This window comes from Balaenoptera ricei, chromosome 10 (genome assembly GCF_028023285.1).
Source record: "Balaenoptera ricei isolate mBalRic1 chromosome 10, mBalRic1.hap2, whole genome shotgun sequence".
NCBI classification, from domain to species: domain Eukaryota; kingdom Metazoa; phylum Chordata; class Mammalia; order Artiodactyla; family Balaenopteridae; genus Balaenoptera; species Balaenoptera ricei.
This window is the reverse complement of record NC_082648.1, coordinates 7,930,586-7,946,995: the sequence shown is the minus strand read 5'-3', so window position 1 is coordinate 7,946,995 and position 16,410 is coordinate 7,930,586. Positions and strand designations below refer to the sequence as shown.

General features: G+C 35.9%; 2 protein-coding genes across 8 annotated transcripts in view; one reads left to right on the top strand and one right to left on the bottom strand.

Annotated features, from left to right (window-relative positions):
• The window catches only part of KLRG1 (killer cell lectin like receptor G1), a 209,446-nt gene that overhangs the window by 10,449 nt on the left and 182,587 nt on the right, over positions 1–16,410 (bottom strand). For 4 of the 7 annotated variants that reach the window (XR_009505306.1, XR_009505309.1, XR_009505304.1 and 1 more), the window contains one exon: positions 10,750–10,825. The gene's annotated coding sequence lies outside the window, so the exon portion shown is untranslated. Of the gene's footprint in view, positions 1–10,749; positions 10,826–11,758; positions 11,864–15,210; positions 15,983–16,410 lie in introns of those variants that run through there. The other 3 variants (XR_009505307.1, XR_009505305.1, XR_009505310.1) reach the window with 3 other exon arrangements.
• Positions 1–16,410, top strand: part of LOC132372986 (pregnancy zone protein-like) — a 41,133-nt gene that overhangs the window by 12,369 nt on the left and 12,354 nt on the right. Inside the window, exons 11-19 of the mRNA XM_059935285.1 lie at positions 680–841; positions 1,470–1,697; positions 2,988–3,051; positions 5,496–5,638; positions 8,424–8,573; positions 10,648–10,812; positions 12,751–12,850; positions 15,594–15,756; positions 16,149–16,377. Of these exons, the coding sequence (XP_059791268.1) occupies positions 680–841; positions 1,470–1,697; positions 2,988–3,051; positions 5,496–5,638; positions 8,424–8,573; positions 10,648–10,812; positions 12,751–12,850; positions 15,594–15,756; positions 16,149–16,377 (1,404 nt within the window). The remainder of the gene's footprint in view (positions 1–679; positions 842–1,469; positions 1,698–2,987; positions 3,052–5,495; positions 5,639–8,423; positions 8,574–10,647; positions 10,813–12,750; positions 12,851–15,593; positions 15,757–16,148; positions 16,378–16,410) is intronic.

Genomic DNA, 16,410 nt, shown 5'->3' with positions numbered 1-16,410 from the left:
TTTTCAGGATCAAAGAACCAAGTGTGTTTTAGGTTATGTTCAGAATTTTGGATTGAGAAGTTACTGAAAGTTTTAGGGAGAATGACATGAGCAGTGTAGTTTAAACTGTATAGAGAATGGTTTGAAGCAAGGACAGAGCAGCAGAGGGTGGTGTACTGCATAAACTTAAATAGAAAGATACAGGAAACCGGATGGGAAAAAATATTGTGGTTTTAACTGGAATGGAAGCAGTAGATTTGGAGAGAAGTAAATAGGAATAAAAGATGTTTAGCAGGGGAAGGGTTAGCACTTGGCAATGGGTTAGATATAGGCACTGTTATATATAGACAGTGAAAGAGAGAACATGACCAAAAAAATAAGGCCCTACATATTCCTGCATAAATTACCGGATGGATAGAAGCCCTATATACTGAGATAGAGAACACCAGAGATGAAGAAAATTTGGGAAGGTAACATCATGAGTCCACTATTGGCTATTCTCAGTTGAATGCTCATAAGTTATCTAAATATAAATGTCAAAAAGAAAAATATTTTAGAGCCCAGAAAACAAATCTTATTTTCATATTCTAAGATCTTCGTTAAGTGACAATGGCCAAGGCGTCAAGAGGCGAATACGACAGAGTAGAAAATGTTATTGCTATATAACACCCGAAACCAGCCATCACTTTCCTATTTCTAGGTTCTTCTAGTTGATGAGAAGGATCAGCCAATCCCCAATAAAACTGTAGTTGTCAACGTGGACGTACCTGCATACCGTGCCGGCTTTACTACGAATGAGCATGGTTTGGTGAACATTTCCATTGATACCAGTAACTTCACGTCTTCTTTCATTTCAGTTTTGGTAAGTGGAAAGGGGCATCTGGGACTAAAAAGACACAGACCACTGGGGCCACAGAATTTAAGGGTACATGGGAAGCAGGTGAATTCCAGGGAGAAAAGAAAAGGTGATAAAGACTAAAGTAGAAATTAAGCAATATGGAGAACTACATAATAAGAAATGAAAAATTCTCTGTCAGAAACTTTTACTTTAGATAGACTCTGTTTACAACATGATCTAGTTTCAGGAGACTTTTAAATATTAGAACATCTTGATAGTCTCTTGAAAATTCAACATTTTTACAATTTTATTACAAATTAGATTTTGCCTTGTTTCCTTGGTATACCACTATTTTTGTTTTGTGTTAAATATTCAAATGTCCTTATGCAACTTACAACCGTAAGGGTATGAAGAAAAAGTAATTAATCTTGACTATGAGTGAATAATACCTACTAAATCAGTATGGCATAAACTTAAATAAACTTAAGGGAAAGTTGTTTCGAGATTATGCTTTATTTGGGAAGGCAGCCTATAATGAAACCAAGTAAGCATGATTCTTATAAAATCTTCAGTAAATGACAGAGTGACCAATATATACATAATATATGTTAATAACAAATAACCTACTTAAGACCTTTATTCTATCCATTAGGTCACTTACAAGCAGAATAACCTCTGTTTTGATAACTGGTGGCTTGAAGAATTTCACACACCAGCACAGCACACTGTAAGGCATATTTTTTCCCCGAGCAAGAGTTATGTTCACCTTGAAACTGTGGCTGGTACCATGGCCTGTGGGCAAACCCAGGAGATTTGGGCACACTACATCCTGAATGGACAGATTCTGAATGATGAAAAAGAATTAACCTTCTATTATTTGGTAAGAATAAAAGCCAGTGTAGCTCTTACTAATTATGTAGACCCTAAAAAGATAGAGTTCCTATCTAAGTAATGCTCTTTATATCAATATAATGTTTTTATGAGTGAAGAGAAGTTGTTTCCTAACAAATTAATGCTTTAATTTTTCATTTATGTTCTGGTCTCCACTGAAACTTTTAAGTTTTTTTTTTTTCTGAGTTCCAATGGAAAATTATTGAATGGAAGAGGGAAGAGCTTAAGACAAATGCCTTGTTAGACAAAAAGATTGTTTAGTAGATAAATAAGCAAAGGATAAATATCAAGAACTTAGCCAATAGGAAATAAAAAGTATAAACAATCTTCTAGAAAAATGTCAATTTAACATTAATTGGAGAAGTGAAAATTAAAAGAATAAAGCAGTAGTATTTTATTCTTATAAAGGTTCTAAATAATTTACAAAGTTCAAGAACTGGTGTAACTGCAGGGAAAAGTACATTGACAGGCATATTATAAATTGATATGATCCTTTTCAGGTCAGTATACCTATTTATGTACAAAAATTTAAAATATTCAAAGCTGGTAGTTATCCAAGTAAGTCTTTTTAAGAAGAAAAACTTATGTTTAGGAAATTCTGTATCGGAACATTAACTATAAATAGTATTTTTTTATTCTATAAAAAAGTGAAAAAATTGGCAGTAAGTTAGAATCTTAGCTTTATTGCTTCCTAGTTATGCGACCTCAGGTAATTTACTTAATCTCATTTGTAAAGAGAAATGTCAATCATCTCATCTGAATACTGAAGATAGTATTTATACCTACTTCATAGAGTTATTGTCAAAACTAAATAAAAATCTTAAAACTAAATTATTTAGTTCAGTACCTGGCACATAGAGAGTGTAAATACTTTTAGTTGTTTGTTTTTTTTTTAAATAGAGGCAACAATAGAGAATACTTACATATATTTTATACCTGCCTTCACTATAATATATTGCTTTGCGCATAATAGATGCTTAAAATATTTGTTGAAAGAATATGTAAATTTAAAATATTAATATTCAAGGTAAGTAGTAATATTAAGTAAAATTCTGAAACACTGTAAAATTTTATGTTTATTTAAAGTATGTTGTTTGAAGTAAAGTTTATTATTTAAACTATATGTATAGGAAAATATTGAAAGAGAAATTTAGTGAACAAAAACAATTTCTGGGTTGAAGTAGTGAGTTATTATTTATTTGTGTATTATACATATGTTTAAGTAAGTTTAATAAGTACCCTTTAAAATGATAATACATGTATTTCCCTCTGCCTTCAGATCAAAGCAAGAGGAAGCATCGCTCGGTCAGGAACCCATGTGTTGTCCATTAAGCAAGGAGAGAGTAAGTACTTTCAGGATTTCCTATTTTTTCTCTCAAATTGTCAAATCCCAAACGTTTTAGCAAGATGAAGCTATTTCTTACATTGGAGGAAATGGTCACCAGCTTTCTTCCATCAACCGAAGAGGAGGAAGCTGATAAAAGAAGGATACTAGGTTCATTTTAGTCCATTTAGAACTTTTTTTTAATCCTTTTTATAACATTTCTATATTCTAAATATTATTTCTAAAGTAAAATATATTCATTTTATTATTAAATTTTGTAAATGCAGAAAATAATTGAAAAATGCAGAAAATCACCAAAGAAAAATTTTACTCTGTATGTTTTTGTATTAGTTTCCTATTGCTTCTGTAGGAAGCTCTCTGGCTAAAAACCGCACAAATTTATTATCTTATAGTTCTGTAGATCAGAAGTCTTACGGGCTAACATCAAGTTGTGAGCAGAACTACATTCCTTCCGGAACTCTAGGATATTACTTGTTTCCTCACCTTTTCCATCTTCCAAAGACCTCCTGCATTCCTTGGTTTATGGCCTCTTCTTCCATCTTCAATGCCAGCAACACACCGTCTTCAAATCTCTCTTATATTCCTGCCTCTCTCTTTTAGATCATACTCTCCTTCTAGATTTTCTTGAATCATAAATATCCATTGATATCTGTTATCCCAGAAAGAATAACTAACTTTTCAAGAAATAATCTATTAAGAAAAGATAAGTATATTTAGTCTCTTTATTTGTTACATGTCCCCAGGTTAAATCTCATAAGTAGCTTCCTTTTTTTCTGTTCATTTGAATAGTTATAGGCTATCATTTTACTAAAGCAATATTTATTAACAAAGCATATTTAGAAAGATTGAAAAGCCCATTCACCCAAGGCGAGTCAATACTTCCAAGAAAAAATAAAGAATATGTATTGTAAAATATCTCTTGCTAAAAGTATTTTTATTGCTTAAAAAAATTGAATTCAGGCACTCAAATATGGACAGTGCCTCTAATTCTCCATTTAATCATTGATTTTTATGGGATTGATCATTATATTGGTTTTTCTAGAGCAGGTAAGGTTGTTCCTAATAGCATATCAAAAATCAAGCTGCCTCCTAAGGCAATTTCTTCAAAATCAGTTCCTGTAATAGAGTTTAAATCCTATATAGTATACTGAGTATCTTGAGAGGTGAAATGCGGAGAAGGAAGTGTCTCTCTAAGAAAAAATACACTTCATTTTATTTGATGATAACTATGTAAATGGTTGCTTTTCCATTTGTCTTTGATTTCTAGGAAACTCAGTGTTAAATTTAAGCACTCTAGTGTTTAACCATCTGTTATAGCTTCTTTTTTTTAAAAAAGGGAACTTTATTTTTATTTATTTATTTATTTATTTATTTATTTTTGGCTGCATTGGTTCTTCGTTGCTGCGCATGGTCTTTCTCTAGTTGCGTTGAGCGGGGGCTACTCTTCATTGCGGTGCGTGGGCTTCTCATCGCGGTGGATTCTCTTGATGTGGAGCACGGGCTCGAGGCGCGCGGGCTTCAGTAGTTGTGGCTCATGGGCTCTAGAGCGCAGGCTCGGTAGTTGTGGGGCACAGGCTTAGTTGCTCTGCGGCATGTGGGATCTTCCCAGATCAGGGCTCGAACCCGTGTCCCCTGAATTGGCAGGCGGATTCTTAACCACTGCGCCACCAGGGAAGCCCTGTTATAGCTTCTTAATAAAATTTATTCCTGCCTATGTTTAACCCTGCTTCAGAAATCCAGTTTCATATGGTTTCAGTATCATTGTTTCAAATTTATTTCGACCCTGCTGTTTTTGTGTATTTTCACCACAAGCTGCCCTCAGATCTTCTATAGATATAGGAAGGCTACAGTTTTTAAAGAAATTTATGCTACAAATATAAAACAGAACATTTATGAGATTAAGCAGATACATGAATTAAACACTATGTAATTCACACAGAAAGTAACCACTAAGATAAATGCATTGAATTCTTTTATAAAAATCAGAGGCGTACTGTTTTGTACGTGATTATTTGTACCTGTATCTCCGCTCTGTTTTAAATGGCCTGAAGGTAGAGACTATGTTGCATTCTTTGACTTGGCCTCATGCATATGACAAGAACTGTGCTGATTGGATCATAGATAGAGATCATTAAAGGTGTCTAAAAGTTCTCTCTTCTTAATGTCTTTTTTTTTTTAATTTAAAAATAGAGACATTCACTAAATGTTCTTTTCTACTTCCGCAGAGGAAATGAACAATTTAACCTACATCTTTAGGGGAAAATGTCATTAGTTCAGCATATATTTATTGAATACTACTGCACGCAAAATGGTATAAATGCAAGTCTTACTTCAGTTCGCTCCAAATGTAAATAAGTTAAATAATTTGAGAACCTCTTCTTTATAAAATTGAAACTCTTCCCTCTTCCTAATCTATTATCTTGAACTTTCTTTACTCTCCAGTGAAAGGGGTATTTTCCTTCTCCTTTCAAGTGGAATCAGACATTGCTCCTACAGCCCAGTTGCTTATTTATACTATTTTACCTAATGGAGAAGTTATTGCAGATACTGAGAAACTCGAGATTGAAAACTGTTTTGCCAATAAGGTGGGTGTTTTGTTTAAGCCCAGTCCTTTTCTTCATCTCCCCTTTTGAAGTATGGAAAATAAGGAACTTATGTACATTAAAAGACTGCCATGTAGTGCTCCCAAAACTTTCTGCCAAAGGATCTCTAAAGGAAAGACTGACGCTAAGCCCTGGGAGGTCTAGAGGAGTCATTCAAAGCAGGTGGCCATCAGCACAATTTTTTCTCTTGCTTTATCTGAAAATTCATGTGGAATTCAAAATATAGTCTACAATTAACCTTTAATAGTTTTAATTTTGAAATGTTTGTTCCCCAAATTTTCGGTTAAAAATGATGCTTCACAATGATGTCAATTTTATTCTATCATATCCCCCTGACACGCCTCCATGTACTACTGCAGAAATCAGTAATTTATTGTGAGTTAAATTCACTTTGAATTTGAAACAGAACAGGGGTATATGTATGTATCCCATTTTGAGAAACATAGCCTGGGCACTCTAATAATGACTATAGCATAAAAATCTAAGTTGCATATGGGATCTTCTTATATTTCCAAAGAATGCATAGTTGTAATGAGAAGCCTACTGAGATATTAATAAGCTTTATCCCAACAGAATTTTCTGTGTAATCTTAACATTAACAATCAAATAGGATCCACAGACTTCAGATATATTTTTTAAAATATACCTACAAGGACTCTAACATGAGCTTTATGAAGATTAAAACAACATGCATTTACAGGAAGTGAACATTTCTGCAATGAGAATTATATTTAGATTGTCCTTTTTAACATGCAATGATCTAAGAAAATACACAGTGGATTCTGAATAAATTTTCAACTCCATCTTAGTAAAGAATGCTGTTAAACCTGGACAGGTGTCCAAGAGCATCATTTGTGTTCTGTTTGGATGTTCTGTGTGTTTCATATAAACCTAGAAGAGACTTTTGTTTCGAGCTCCAATGTCTTTATTGCTAATCATGGGTAGTTAGTTTTTTGTTAAACCTTGGAATGGCCATCTTATGCTACAGCTTTCAGCACACTTTACTCATCCCAGCAGTGGTTTCACTCTGGTGCAAAAACATGTGACAGCTTCTGTGTCATATCATAAAACTTCCACATAGAAGCAAAAGTCCATGGACATTATATTCAATCACTTCACATCAAATATCTTTTCACTTATCATTGATCAGAGATGGAGCTAAGCTATGATAAATATAGATGAAGATTTTTGCAGTATTCAGAAGAAAGTTGACTATGTGTTTAAAAGTTAGAGAGTTATTAAAGTTAACAATTAAGGACCCTAGAAGTGAGACATCCTTACAGGGTGATGAGCAGAGTAAAAAGTGGGTTGAGAATGTGAGGAAAGATCCAGGTCAGTCTGAGACCTGTGTTTCTTTAAACCAATATACTTTAAATAATTTTTTGATCTTTGTTGGAAAGAGGAAACCTGTTTTCTATTCACCATCCATATACCACTTTCTTACTTTAATAATGACAGATTTATTATACACATTAAATACTATGTAACAGTTTAAATTGTCTGTTATTCCTAACTGGAAATAATTATTCATTAAGGATAACATTGATTAATGTGGATAGGTACAGGCTCTCAAAATATGCCTTAAAGTTCTTTTCTGGTTCTCATATCAGTAGAACATTTTACATTTTCAAGCATATCCATTTCTTGGTTAGGAGTATTTTCAGTGATTATAATCTCAAATAACTCACTTGTTCATTTGGTATGGACATTCACAGACATATTTTAATGAACTTAAATTTTCTAAAAATAAAAACAAACATATTTAAAACAGAATTCTCCAAAAGCAGTGTTTTCATAATATATTGAACTATAGAGATGAATACTACTGCACCTTGAGGATAAATCAATTAATTTTTTTCATATATGTCATATGATATACATGAATCCAAAGTGTTACATTAATTCAGTAGACCACATAGCAGATTATCATAGTTAAATTCAGCAATCCAAGTCAAATATTATTTAACGGAATGTACTATTTCACTCCAGTCCAAATCAGCTTTCAGTTCAAGAACGTGGAAGCTTAACAGATGCTACTGCAGTGACTAAATTCCAAATTATTTTATAATTTACTCAAGATTCTACTCAAAAAATTCTAACATAAACATAAGGAACCAATAGATTCACTTACAGATGAATTTCTACTGGCCAAACCAGTCAAATCTCTGAAAAAAATTACGCACAATTTTTCATTATTTTGTAGTTCTTATTCTTTATTCACAGTCCTTTGAATATTGTCAATGAATTAACTCTTAGGATGCATATTAGATGTTTAGTTTTTTTAATTAATGAGTAAATTCCTGATCCTGATAAACAGTACTACACCACTTTAGAATGCCAGGTGATTAACAGGGCCAACTGAAGGAGACTTCATTGGCTGGTCTTAGAGGTGGAATAGGATTTTTCACAGCCCCGTGCAAACTACACACATTCATCACAAAAACACTGCGTGGAGATAGGTATGTATCTTTGTTAGCGTGTGCATTCCAATTCCCACTCAAGGTTCTCTTTTACTGTGATCAAAATCAATTTATGTTTCACTGGTTATAAAAAGAGTGGGAAACCTGAGTTAACCGAACCACATTTCCAGTTTATTCCAGAGATGGTTAACTGGTAGTTGCCAGGCAGATTCATCTCTTAACCCTTCTCTAACATGGATGAAGAGAAAGGAAGTGTGGAAAGGGACTAGTCCTACCCTGGGGTAGAGGAGAGTTTTAAGATTGTAACAATTAGAAGATTTGTGGCTATAATCATATCCTCTTTACAGGTAAGTTTGAGCTTCTCTTCAGCCCAGGGCCTGCCAGCCTCAGACACCAAGCTGAAGGTCACAGCCGCTGCTGACTCCCTCTGTGCCCTCCGTGCAGTGGACCAGAGTGTCCTGCTAATGAAGCCTGAAGCTGAGGTCTCACCTCAGTCAGTGAGTCCCATTTCAGTCTTGCGTATCAGAAAATGCACACATGATATGACTGTTTTTGGAAGCTGGAAGTTATAACTGCAAAGGACAAGTTCTTCAGAGTGTCAGGCATAGTGTAGTAAGTCACATATGAGTTTGGATTCAATTCAGTTCCAAAAAAGACATTGCACAAGGTGCTTCACACAGATCATCTTACTTCATTCTCTGCTATAACATATCAAAGAGTGAGCAGTCTCGTTCACTACTACATTCCCTGTGCCTAGCACAGTCTTTACATGTAAAAGATGCTCAAAACATTTATTTTTTTTTTGTTTTTTGGCAGTGGGGGAGGGCCACACTGCATGGCTTGCGGGATCCTAGCTCCCTGACCAGGGATTGAACCCATGCACTCGGTAGTGAGAGCGTGGAGTCCTAACCACTGGACCGCCAGGGAAGTCCCTCAACACATTTTTAATGAACAAATAAATGAATAATAATTCCTTAACGTGGATATTATTACCTTAATTTTATGAATGAAGAAAACACAGCCAGGATAAATTAAGCAACTATAGAAAGAACATGCCAAAAATATATTTTAAAGGTGGGATTTGAACCAAATTTTATTCAATGTCATGTCTGACACACCACAATTCAAGATGGTATGTGAAATGCCAGGTTTTTAAGTCTTCTCTAAAAAGCAGGCACTTACTCATTGGTTTTAAGTACGGACAAAAGAGAGTTTCCATTCACACTTGTCTTTTAAAGATGTTTCTTATAATGAGGAACTTCCAAAAGGGCCCAATAGTTTACAGTCTTCGTTGTCCATTTATTTATTTAACGAATATCCCCTGCGTCTGGACTATGGGATAGATACTGCTCCAGGAATAGGAGTTCTTATGGTGAACAATCAGATGTGGTCTTTGACCATTTTAGACGTATAGTCTTGTGAGTTATTAAACAAGCAAGCAACAAAAACATATAAACATATAATAGTTCTAAATTTTGATAAGTATCATTTAAGGAATAAACAGGATGTTGAGCTAAAGAAAAGAGTTGAACAATTTTTGATACAGTGATTAGTGATTAGCGGTGTCTTCTTAGATCGTCAGATAATGGACGGGCAGGGGTAGGCATGACAAAGAATGAAAGCAGCGTGCCTGAAGGTCTTGCAGTCAGAATAAGTCTGCAGTGTTCAAAGAGGAAAAGGTAATGACCTTATACGTAGTGGTGAGAGAAGAGGATGGTAGAGGTGGTAGGCGGAATGGAAAGTAAAGAAGGTCATGACAAGCGCTGTGAGCTTGCCGTGGAGTTAGGAGTTGACAGCAAATGTAGTGGTAAATCACTGAGGAGTTTTAAGCAGGAGAGTGATTTAGATTTATCTAGTAAGAAGATCTTGTTTGCCGCTCAGAGTATGGGAGCAAGAATGGAAACAGTTAGGAGGCTATTGTAGTAGCGTAGATAAGAGATGACAGCAGGTCCGCAGGGAGTCACTGTGTGTTTAATGAACACTATATGACTGAGCAGGTAGCCTCGTGCAAGGCTCTGGGCAAAAACTGAACTGGAATGGATTTATTTCTAGGTTACCCCTGTACCTAGTTTTTTTCCAAGTTAAACTTGGTCTTAAAATAGTAGACTTAAAAAAAAAAAAAACTTGGTAAGAACTTAATCATATAAAATGGGAAAAGGGAATGAATTAAGTATTTACAGAGGTTGTTTCTGGGTGATGGGTATGAATGACTTTTATTCTTTCATTATGTTTCTCTGTACTGTCCACATTTTTGCTTTCTTTTAAAAGTAGGCGTTTGGGCTGGGAGACAAAGAGACTTGAGTTTTATACTTACTCAGCCAAAATGGGCTCTGAGTCTTTGATCAATTAATTTGATATCTTTCTGTATTAATTTCTTTTGTACAAGAAGAGGATTAGGATCCATAAGCCTTAATATCTCCCCATGATTTCTGTGTCACTTTTTATAATGTTGGTATGGGAGTGTTAAATAAGCACCATGATCTCTTAAACTCCAGATTGAACATTATCACACTCAAAATAAAATAAAATAAAATAAAATAGAGTTTTTCCTTTGTTCTCTCTATTTCGCAGGTCTATGATTTGCTACCAGTAAAGAGCAGCCTTAGTGTTAGATATGGAGGTTCCGGGAATGAAGATGGGGAAAAATGCATCAATGCAGAAGATATAACTCACAATGGAATCATTTACACACCAAAGCAGGTCCTGAGTGATGATGATGTTTACAGTATCTTTGAGGTAATTCTTCTTCCTAAAAACATAACCAAATTTGATTTCTGAGTCTTTGTTAAGATGGAGAACAAATGGATTTCTAAGCTCTAAAATCTGATCTTCCTCCCACTCACCAAAAAAAAACCCTACGATTAACAGAAAAATATTGAAATCTCAGAGACATAGAGAACTTTGTATATGCACAGAGAGTCAATCATGAACTTCTCTGGCACTTTAAACAGCAAGGGGTATACTTTTAGGGCCACAACTTTAACCAGGTTGATCCCAAAGCTAGTTATCACTATCGTATTCCCCTCTCAGTGATTCTCAGAGATTCCAATATGTGAGAAAAACAAAACATTTCCCATAGCACCTCTGACACCCTTGGAAAGGTGAGTACCCTATTGGCAGCCATTATAACAGTCATTTTCACAATAAATAAATGATTGAGTAAATGACTGAATACACAAAGTACATTACTTCAGCCAACACCTTCTGTGCAGTAAAATTTCAGGAAAACTGAAAGTAGCTGTTCATAAAGAAAAGATTTACAAAACTTGGAGTAGAAACGTTAGCATGCCTTAGGTACGTTAGCTCAAATGTGTATCTTTAATTAGGCAGAGTTATGAAAAGGAAGTTTATCCAGGTTGTGAGATTAAATCTTATCTCTACCAAAAAGGACTGAAAACTCTCATTATACCTTGAGGAAAGCATACATCAGCTTAGCTGATGAGGTCTGCAGCTTAGCTGAGAACAATTTAAACCTCCCTCTTCTGGAGCCTTCAGAATCACAAATCAGACGGTGGTAGAGGGAGAAAAACAAGACTCGGTTTATCAGCTAACTGCAGCATCTTTAAACATTTCTTTCTGACTTCTTTCTCCCCATTCCATATCACTGCCACCACTGACAACTGTGCTTCAGAGTCCCACAGTTTTCTGAGTACTCTGAGATAGGACAGCAAGTAGTATTTACCTGTGACTAACATCAAAGAAAGAGGAAGCTTAGAACAGGGGGGCTCTAGGAATCAGGCTGCTGTGGACATCTGCGATTGTGTTTTGCATGCAGAGATTCAGGATACTTAAAAGACAGTGAGAAAGAAAAAAGGAAAGGATAAATCACAAAAGGGATGAGTTGAACATAGATATTCAGGCCCAGGAATATTTTCCAATAAAACATAGACAAAACAAAGTATACTGACTGTGAAGAAAAATCCCCAGGACTTCCCTGGTGGCACAGTGGTTAAGAATCCACCTGTCAACACAGCGGACACGGGTTCAAGCCCTGGTAGGGGAAGATACCACATGCCAACGGAGCAACTAAGCCCGTGCGCCACAACTACTGAGCCTGTGCTCTAGAGCCTGACAGCCACAACTACTGAAGCCTGCGCGCCTAGAGCCTGTGCTCTGCAGCAAGAGAAGCCACTGCAATGAGAAGCCCGCGCACCGCAACTAAGAGTAGCCCCCGCTTGCAGCAACTAGAGAAAGCCCACGTGCACAGCAACGAAGACCCAACGCAGCCAAAAATAAATTAAAAAAAAAAAAATCTCCAACATGCAACCCTACAAATTCAAATGAAAAGAAACAAATATTACTCTCTGCCACAAAGTTAATGTTTGGTTTTGGGGGGGAAAGGAAGGAAAGAAAAACATCCAAAATTAAAATACTCAAGTTTCTTGGAGGCACAAGATAATTAAAGAGGCATCAGCACACAGGAGACGAAGTTCAGAAATAGGAATCAGAAGTGGAGCCTAATCCCAACTCGCATTCACTAACTGGATGATCTGGGCTTTCTGTGACCCCATTTTCATATTTATAAAATACCCCTCTTCTCCATTGTGTGAGATTTTCATGATGATCCTATGAGCTATATGTACAATAATAGTAAAAGTATAATACAAATGTAAGGAAATATTCTAGTCTCCACACTGGATTGCCAGTATGCTTTAATAATTATTTTTCCTCCAGTCTGTAGGATTAAATATTTTTACCAACTCAAAAATCCACAAGCCACATTTTTGTCAGCTGTTTCAGCCATATCCAGGAGCACCTATGATCTACGCAGGAGGTAAGGGTGAGAATTATTTATCTGCTAAAATAATAGAAGAAAAGTGATGCTTTGCTGCGTTGGGTTGGGATAAAAAGCCATTTTTTAAAGTACTGAATGTTGTGACTCTGCAGCAACTTCTTGGTAAATTTTCTTCATATAACATTTTTCCCCGGAAAATATAATTTTTAAGCCATTATTATTTCTTTCCCTCTCTCTCTCTGTCTCTCATCCAAATCAAATGCTTTTTTGTCATAGTCTTCAATAGTCTTGGTACTTTAAATCCCCTTTACCCACTGTGGCTTCAATACCTAAATTAGTCAGGATAAGATAAATTATATTGCAGTAACAAACAAACCCCCCACGTCTCAGAGGCTAAGCATATAACAGTTTATTTTTTCCTTTCACAAACACTGCTTGTGAGTCCAGTAGCTGTTCAGAACACCTCCTGACCAGTCATTGTCAGGGAGGTTCATTGGGCTTTCATCTTGTGACTCCATCTCCAATGTGCCTTTCAAGGTTACTATCACGGGGAAGAAGGAATAGATTTGCACATGACTTTTATGGCCAGCAGTGGAAGTGGCATATATCTCATTGCCCTACCTGCAAGGGATCCTGAGAAATGTGGAGGATTATATAGATATTGTTTGCCTCTGTCATATTCTTTTATGGAAATCAAAGTGATTTTGACATATTGAACAAAATAGAATAATTCAGCTTTTGGTGAATATACTTAGTCTCTTTGTGTGTCTCAAGTATACCTAGAAAAGAGGAAAAGTTGAAACGATTCTAGCTCTGACTATTTTCTTTTCTGCTGCTAACAGGCCTAGAGAAGTGTCTAGAGGCATGCTGGGATGGCTACTAATCCTATTTTCTAATAAGAAATTTGGTGGTATAAAGTGTTTTTTAAAAATAAATTAAACACATTTAATACAGAAGAAATTATTTGCCTAGGAAGACAAAGAGTAAAGTTATGAAAGCAGAGGAATGAATAAGAATATTCCCTCCACAGAAACAAATTCATGTAGTAAAAAAAAAACAACAAGTTTTCATCATACCTTTATCTGGTATGACACATATAACTTTGAAAATTTGCAGACTCAGGGACTTTCCTGGCTGTCCAGTGATTAAGACTCTGTGCTTCCACTGAAGGGGGCACAGGTTCGATCTGCGGTTGGGGAACTAAGGATCCCACATGCCACGTGGTGTGGCAAAAAAAAAAAAAAAAATATTTGCAGACTCATTTAACATTTTTGAGGCTCAGTTGAAAGTCAGAATGACAACACCAAAGTCACTGAGGTATCATGAGCATAAATTTAAAAAAATATAATCATGATTCCATATAACAGTGTTTTTTGGTTAAAAAAACTAAAAAACATTATTATTACTTTATTTTCACATCCCTCTTAATACCAAGTGTATTATTTTCTTTTCAATCTTAAGTGAAAACATGTAGGTGGAATGATCCAGAAAAACCTGAAAACAAAGTACCATCATTACATTCTTATCACAGATACTCTGTAACACTCTAGACAAATTTTACATTTGGTATTCGTCACCTATCCATTCTTTCCTTTTCCTGTTCAGTTACATCACCTTAGTCCTGTCCTTCATTGTTTCATAACCAAAGTACTAAAAAGCCATCATAATTTACCTTCCTTGCCTTCCGTCTTTCTCCACTTCAATCCAGCCTCTATACCATGAAAGGCGCATCACCCTTCAACATTGCTTCTGTCATGTCACTTATTTCTCAGACATAATCGCTACTTCCAGAATTCATAGGTCATCATATTTAAGGTTTTAAAAGAGCATGTTCAATGCTATTATTTTATGTATGTTTATATTTATATATTTATACATACTATCTTTATATGTCTTCTGATCTCTGGCAGGTCACTTTTTTTTTTAATTAATTTTTATTGGAGTATAGTTGCTTTTATCACTTTTTAAAATCAACCTAACTCCTGCCTCCTTAACAGATCTAATTTATTTGTCCTAACCTTCATGGTGTTTTATTATATAATTACACCTACTATTTACTCAGCTATGTTAAACGTGCCCGCCCCCACCTGGAGATAGACATTCTACTCCTGAGGGGTAAGTTTTTTGTTATCCCTTTGGAGCATTGCTTCTGACATCTGTGTACATACATGTGTAGCTGTTTCCTTGGAATGCCTTCTTCATTCCCCTCTGATTCTCATCCTTTCATGGTCTTCTTAAGTTCTGCTTTGTAAAGTCTTTTCTGGCCAATCTAAAGTTTATTTTCTGTCCTTTATTGAGTCTCTGTTGTCTATAACCCATACTTTACTATATTATTGTTTATGTCTTCATATCTTATTAACTGTTAAAAAAAATTCCTGAAATCCTCTTGTTGTAGCTACTATCAATTCCTCTTGTTTGATTCTCAGTGCAAATGGAGAACATGTGATCATCCCGTCAGGGTATAAGCAGTATTTCGTGTTTTAAATTACTCTTTATTTTTGCCTTCACCAGTTGAAAACTCAGCTTAGGGAGAGCTACATTTGTTTTCACTTCTAGAGAAAAATACAGTTACCTTTAAACCATTTGATGAAGCAATAGGATTTAGCCTTCCAATAGGACACATAGATGAGTGAACAAAGTAAGAAACCAGTAGGTTAAATTGTTGTAATAACAAACATTCCCTGAGCATATGACCTTATTCTACTTGATAAATAAGGCAGCTGTAAGAAATTAAGGATAAAATTGAGGCTTATGTTGGGCCCTGCATGTTTTCTCTCCACAGGTCAAGCGGGTCCAATAGGTCCAGTAGGCTCTGCTCTAGCACGTGGAAATTCAGGGATAGTTTATCCAATGGTAGGGAGAGAAAACTCTCCAGCTGTGGAAGTGAAAGAGACAGTCCGGAAGTATTTCCCTGAGACCTGGATCTGGGACTTGGTGGCAGTCAAGTAAGTTGTGTGTTGCCCAGAATTGAGTTCATAAAAGGATCTGAATCCTCCTCTGTGATGCTGGTGTGATCATTGATTCCTGATCCTTTCCGTTCCACTCCACTCTTTTCTGGTAGTTGTTTAGATTCATAGTTCATTTATCTCATAGCTAAACAATGCAGTTTTCTTTTTCTAATTTGGTCCTGAGATACTTAAAATAACAGAAAGTAGGAAACTACCCTCGACCCTAAAAAGAAAAAAAAAAACAAAAACTTTCAGAGACCTCATTACGAGCGCCAAACCTTATATCAAGTTTAACATGTATCACACTAAGTTTTCATGCTCTAGGATCAGCTGTGGTCCTTGCTAAAGAGGGGACTCACTGACTCTCCTCCTCTTTTTCCCCTCCCTAGTGTATCGGGTGGAAGTGAGTTGGCAGTGAAGGTCCCTGACACCATCACGGAGTGGAAGGCTGGCGCGCTCTGCTTGTCTGGAACTTCAGGGCTCGGTCTCTCCCCCACCATCTCTCTTACAGCCTTCCAGCCCTTCTTCCTGGAACTCACTCTTCCCTACTCTGTGGTTCGAGGAGAAGCCTTCACACTCAAAGCCACTGCATTCAGCTATGTGTCCCGTTGCATTCGGGTAAGGGCACTTCTCGGCGTAAGCAAAAGTAGA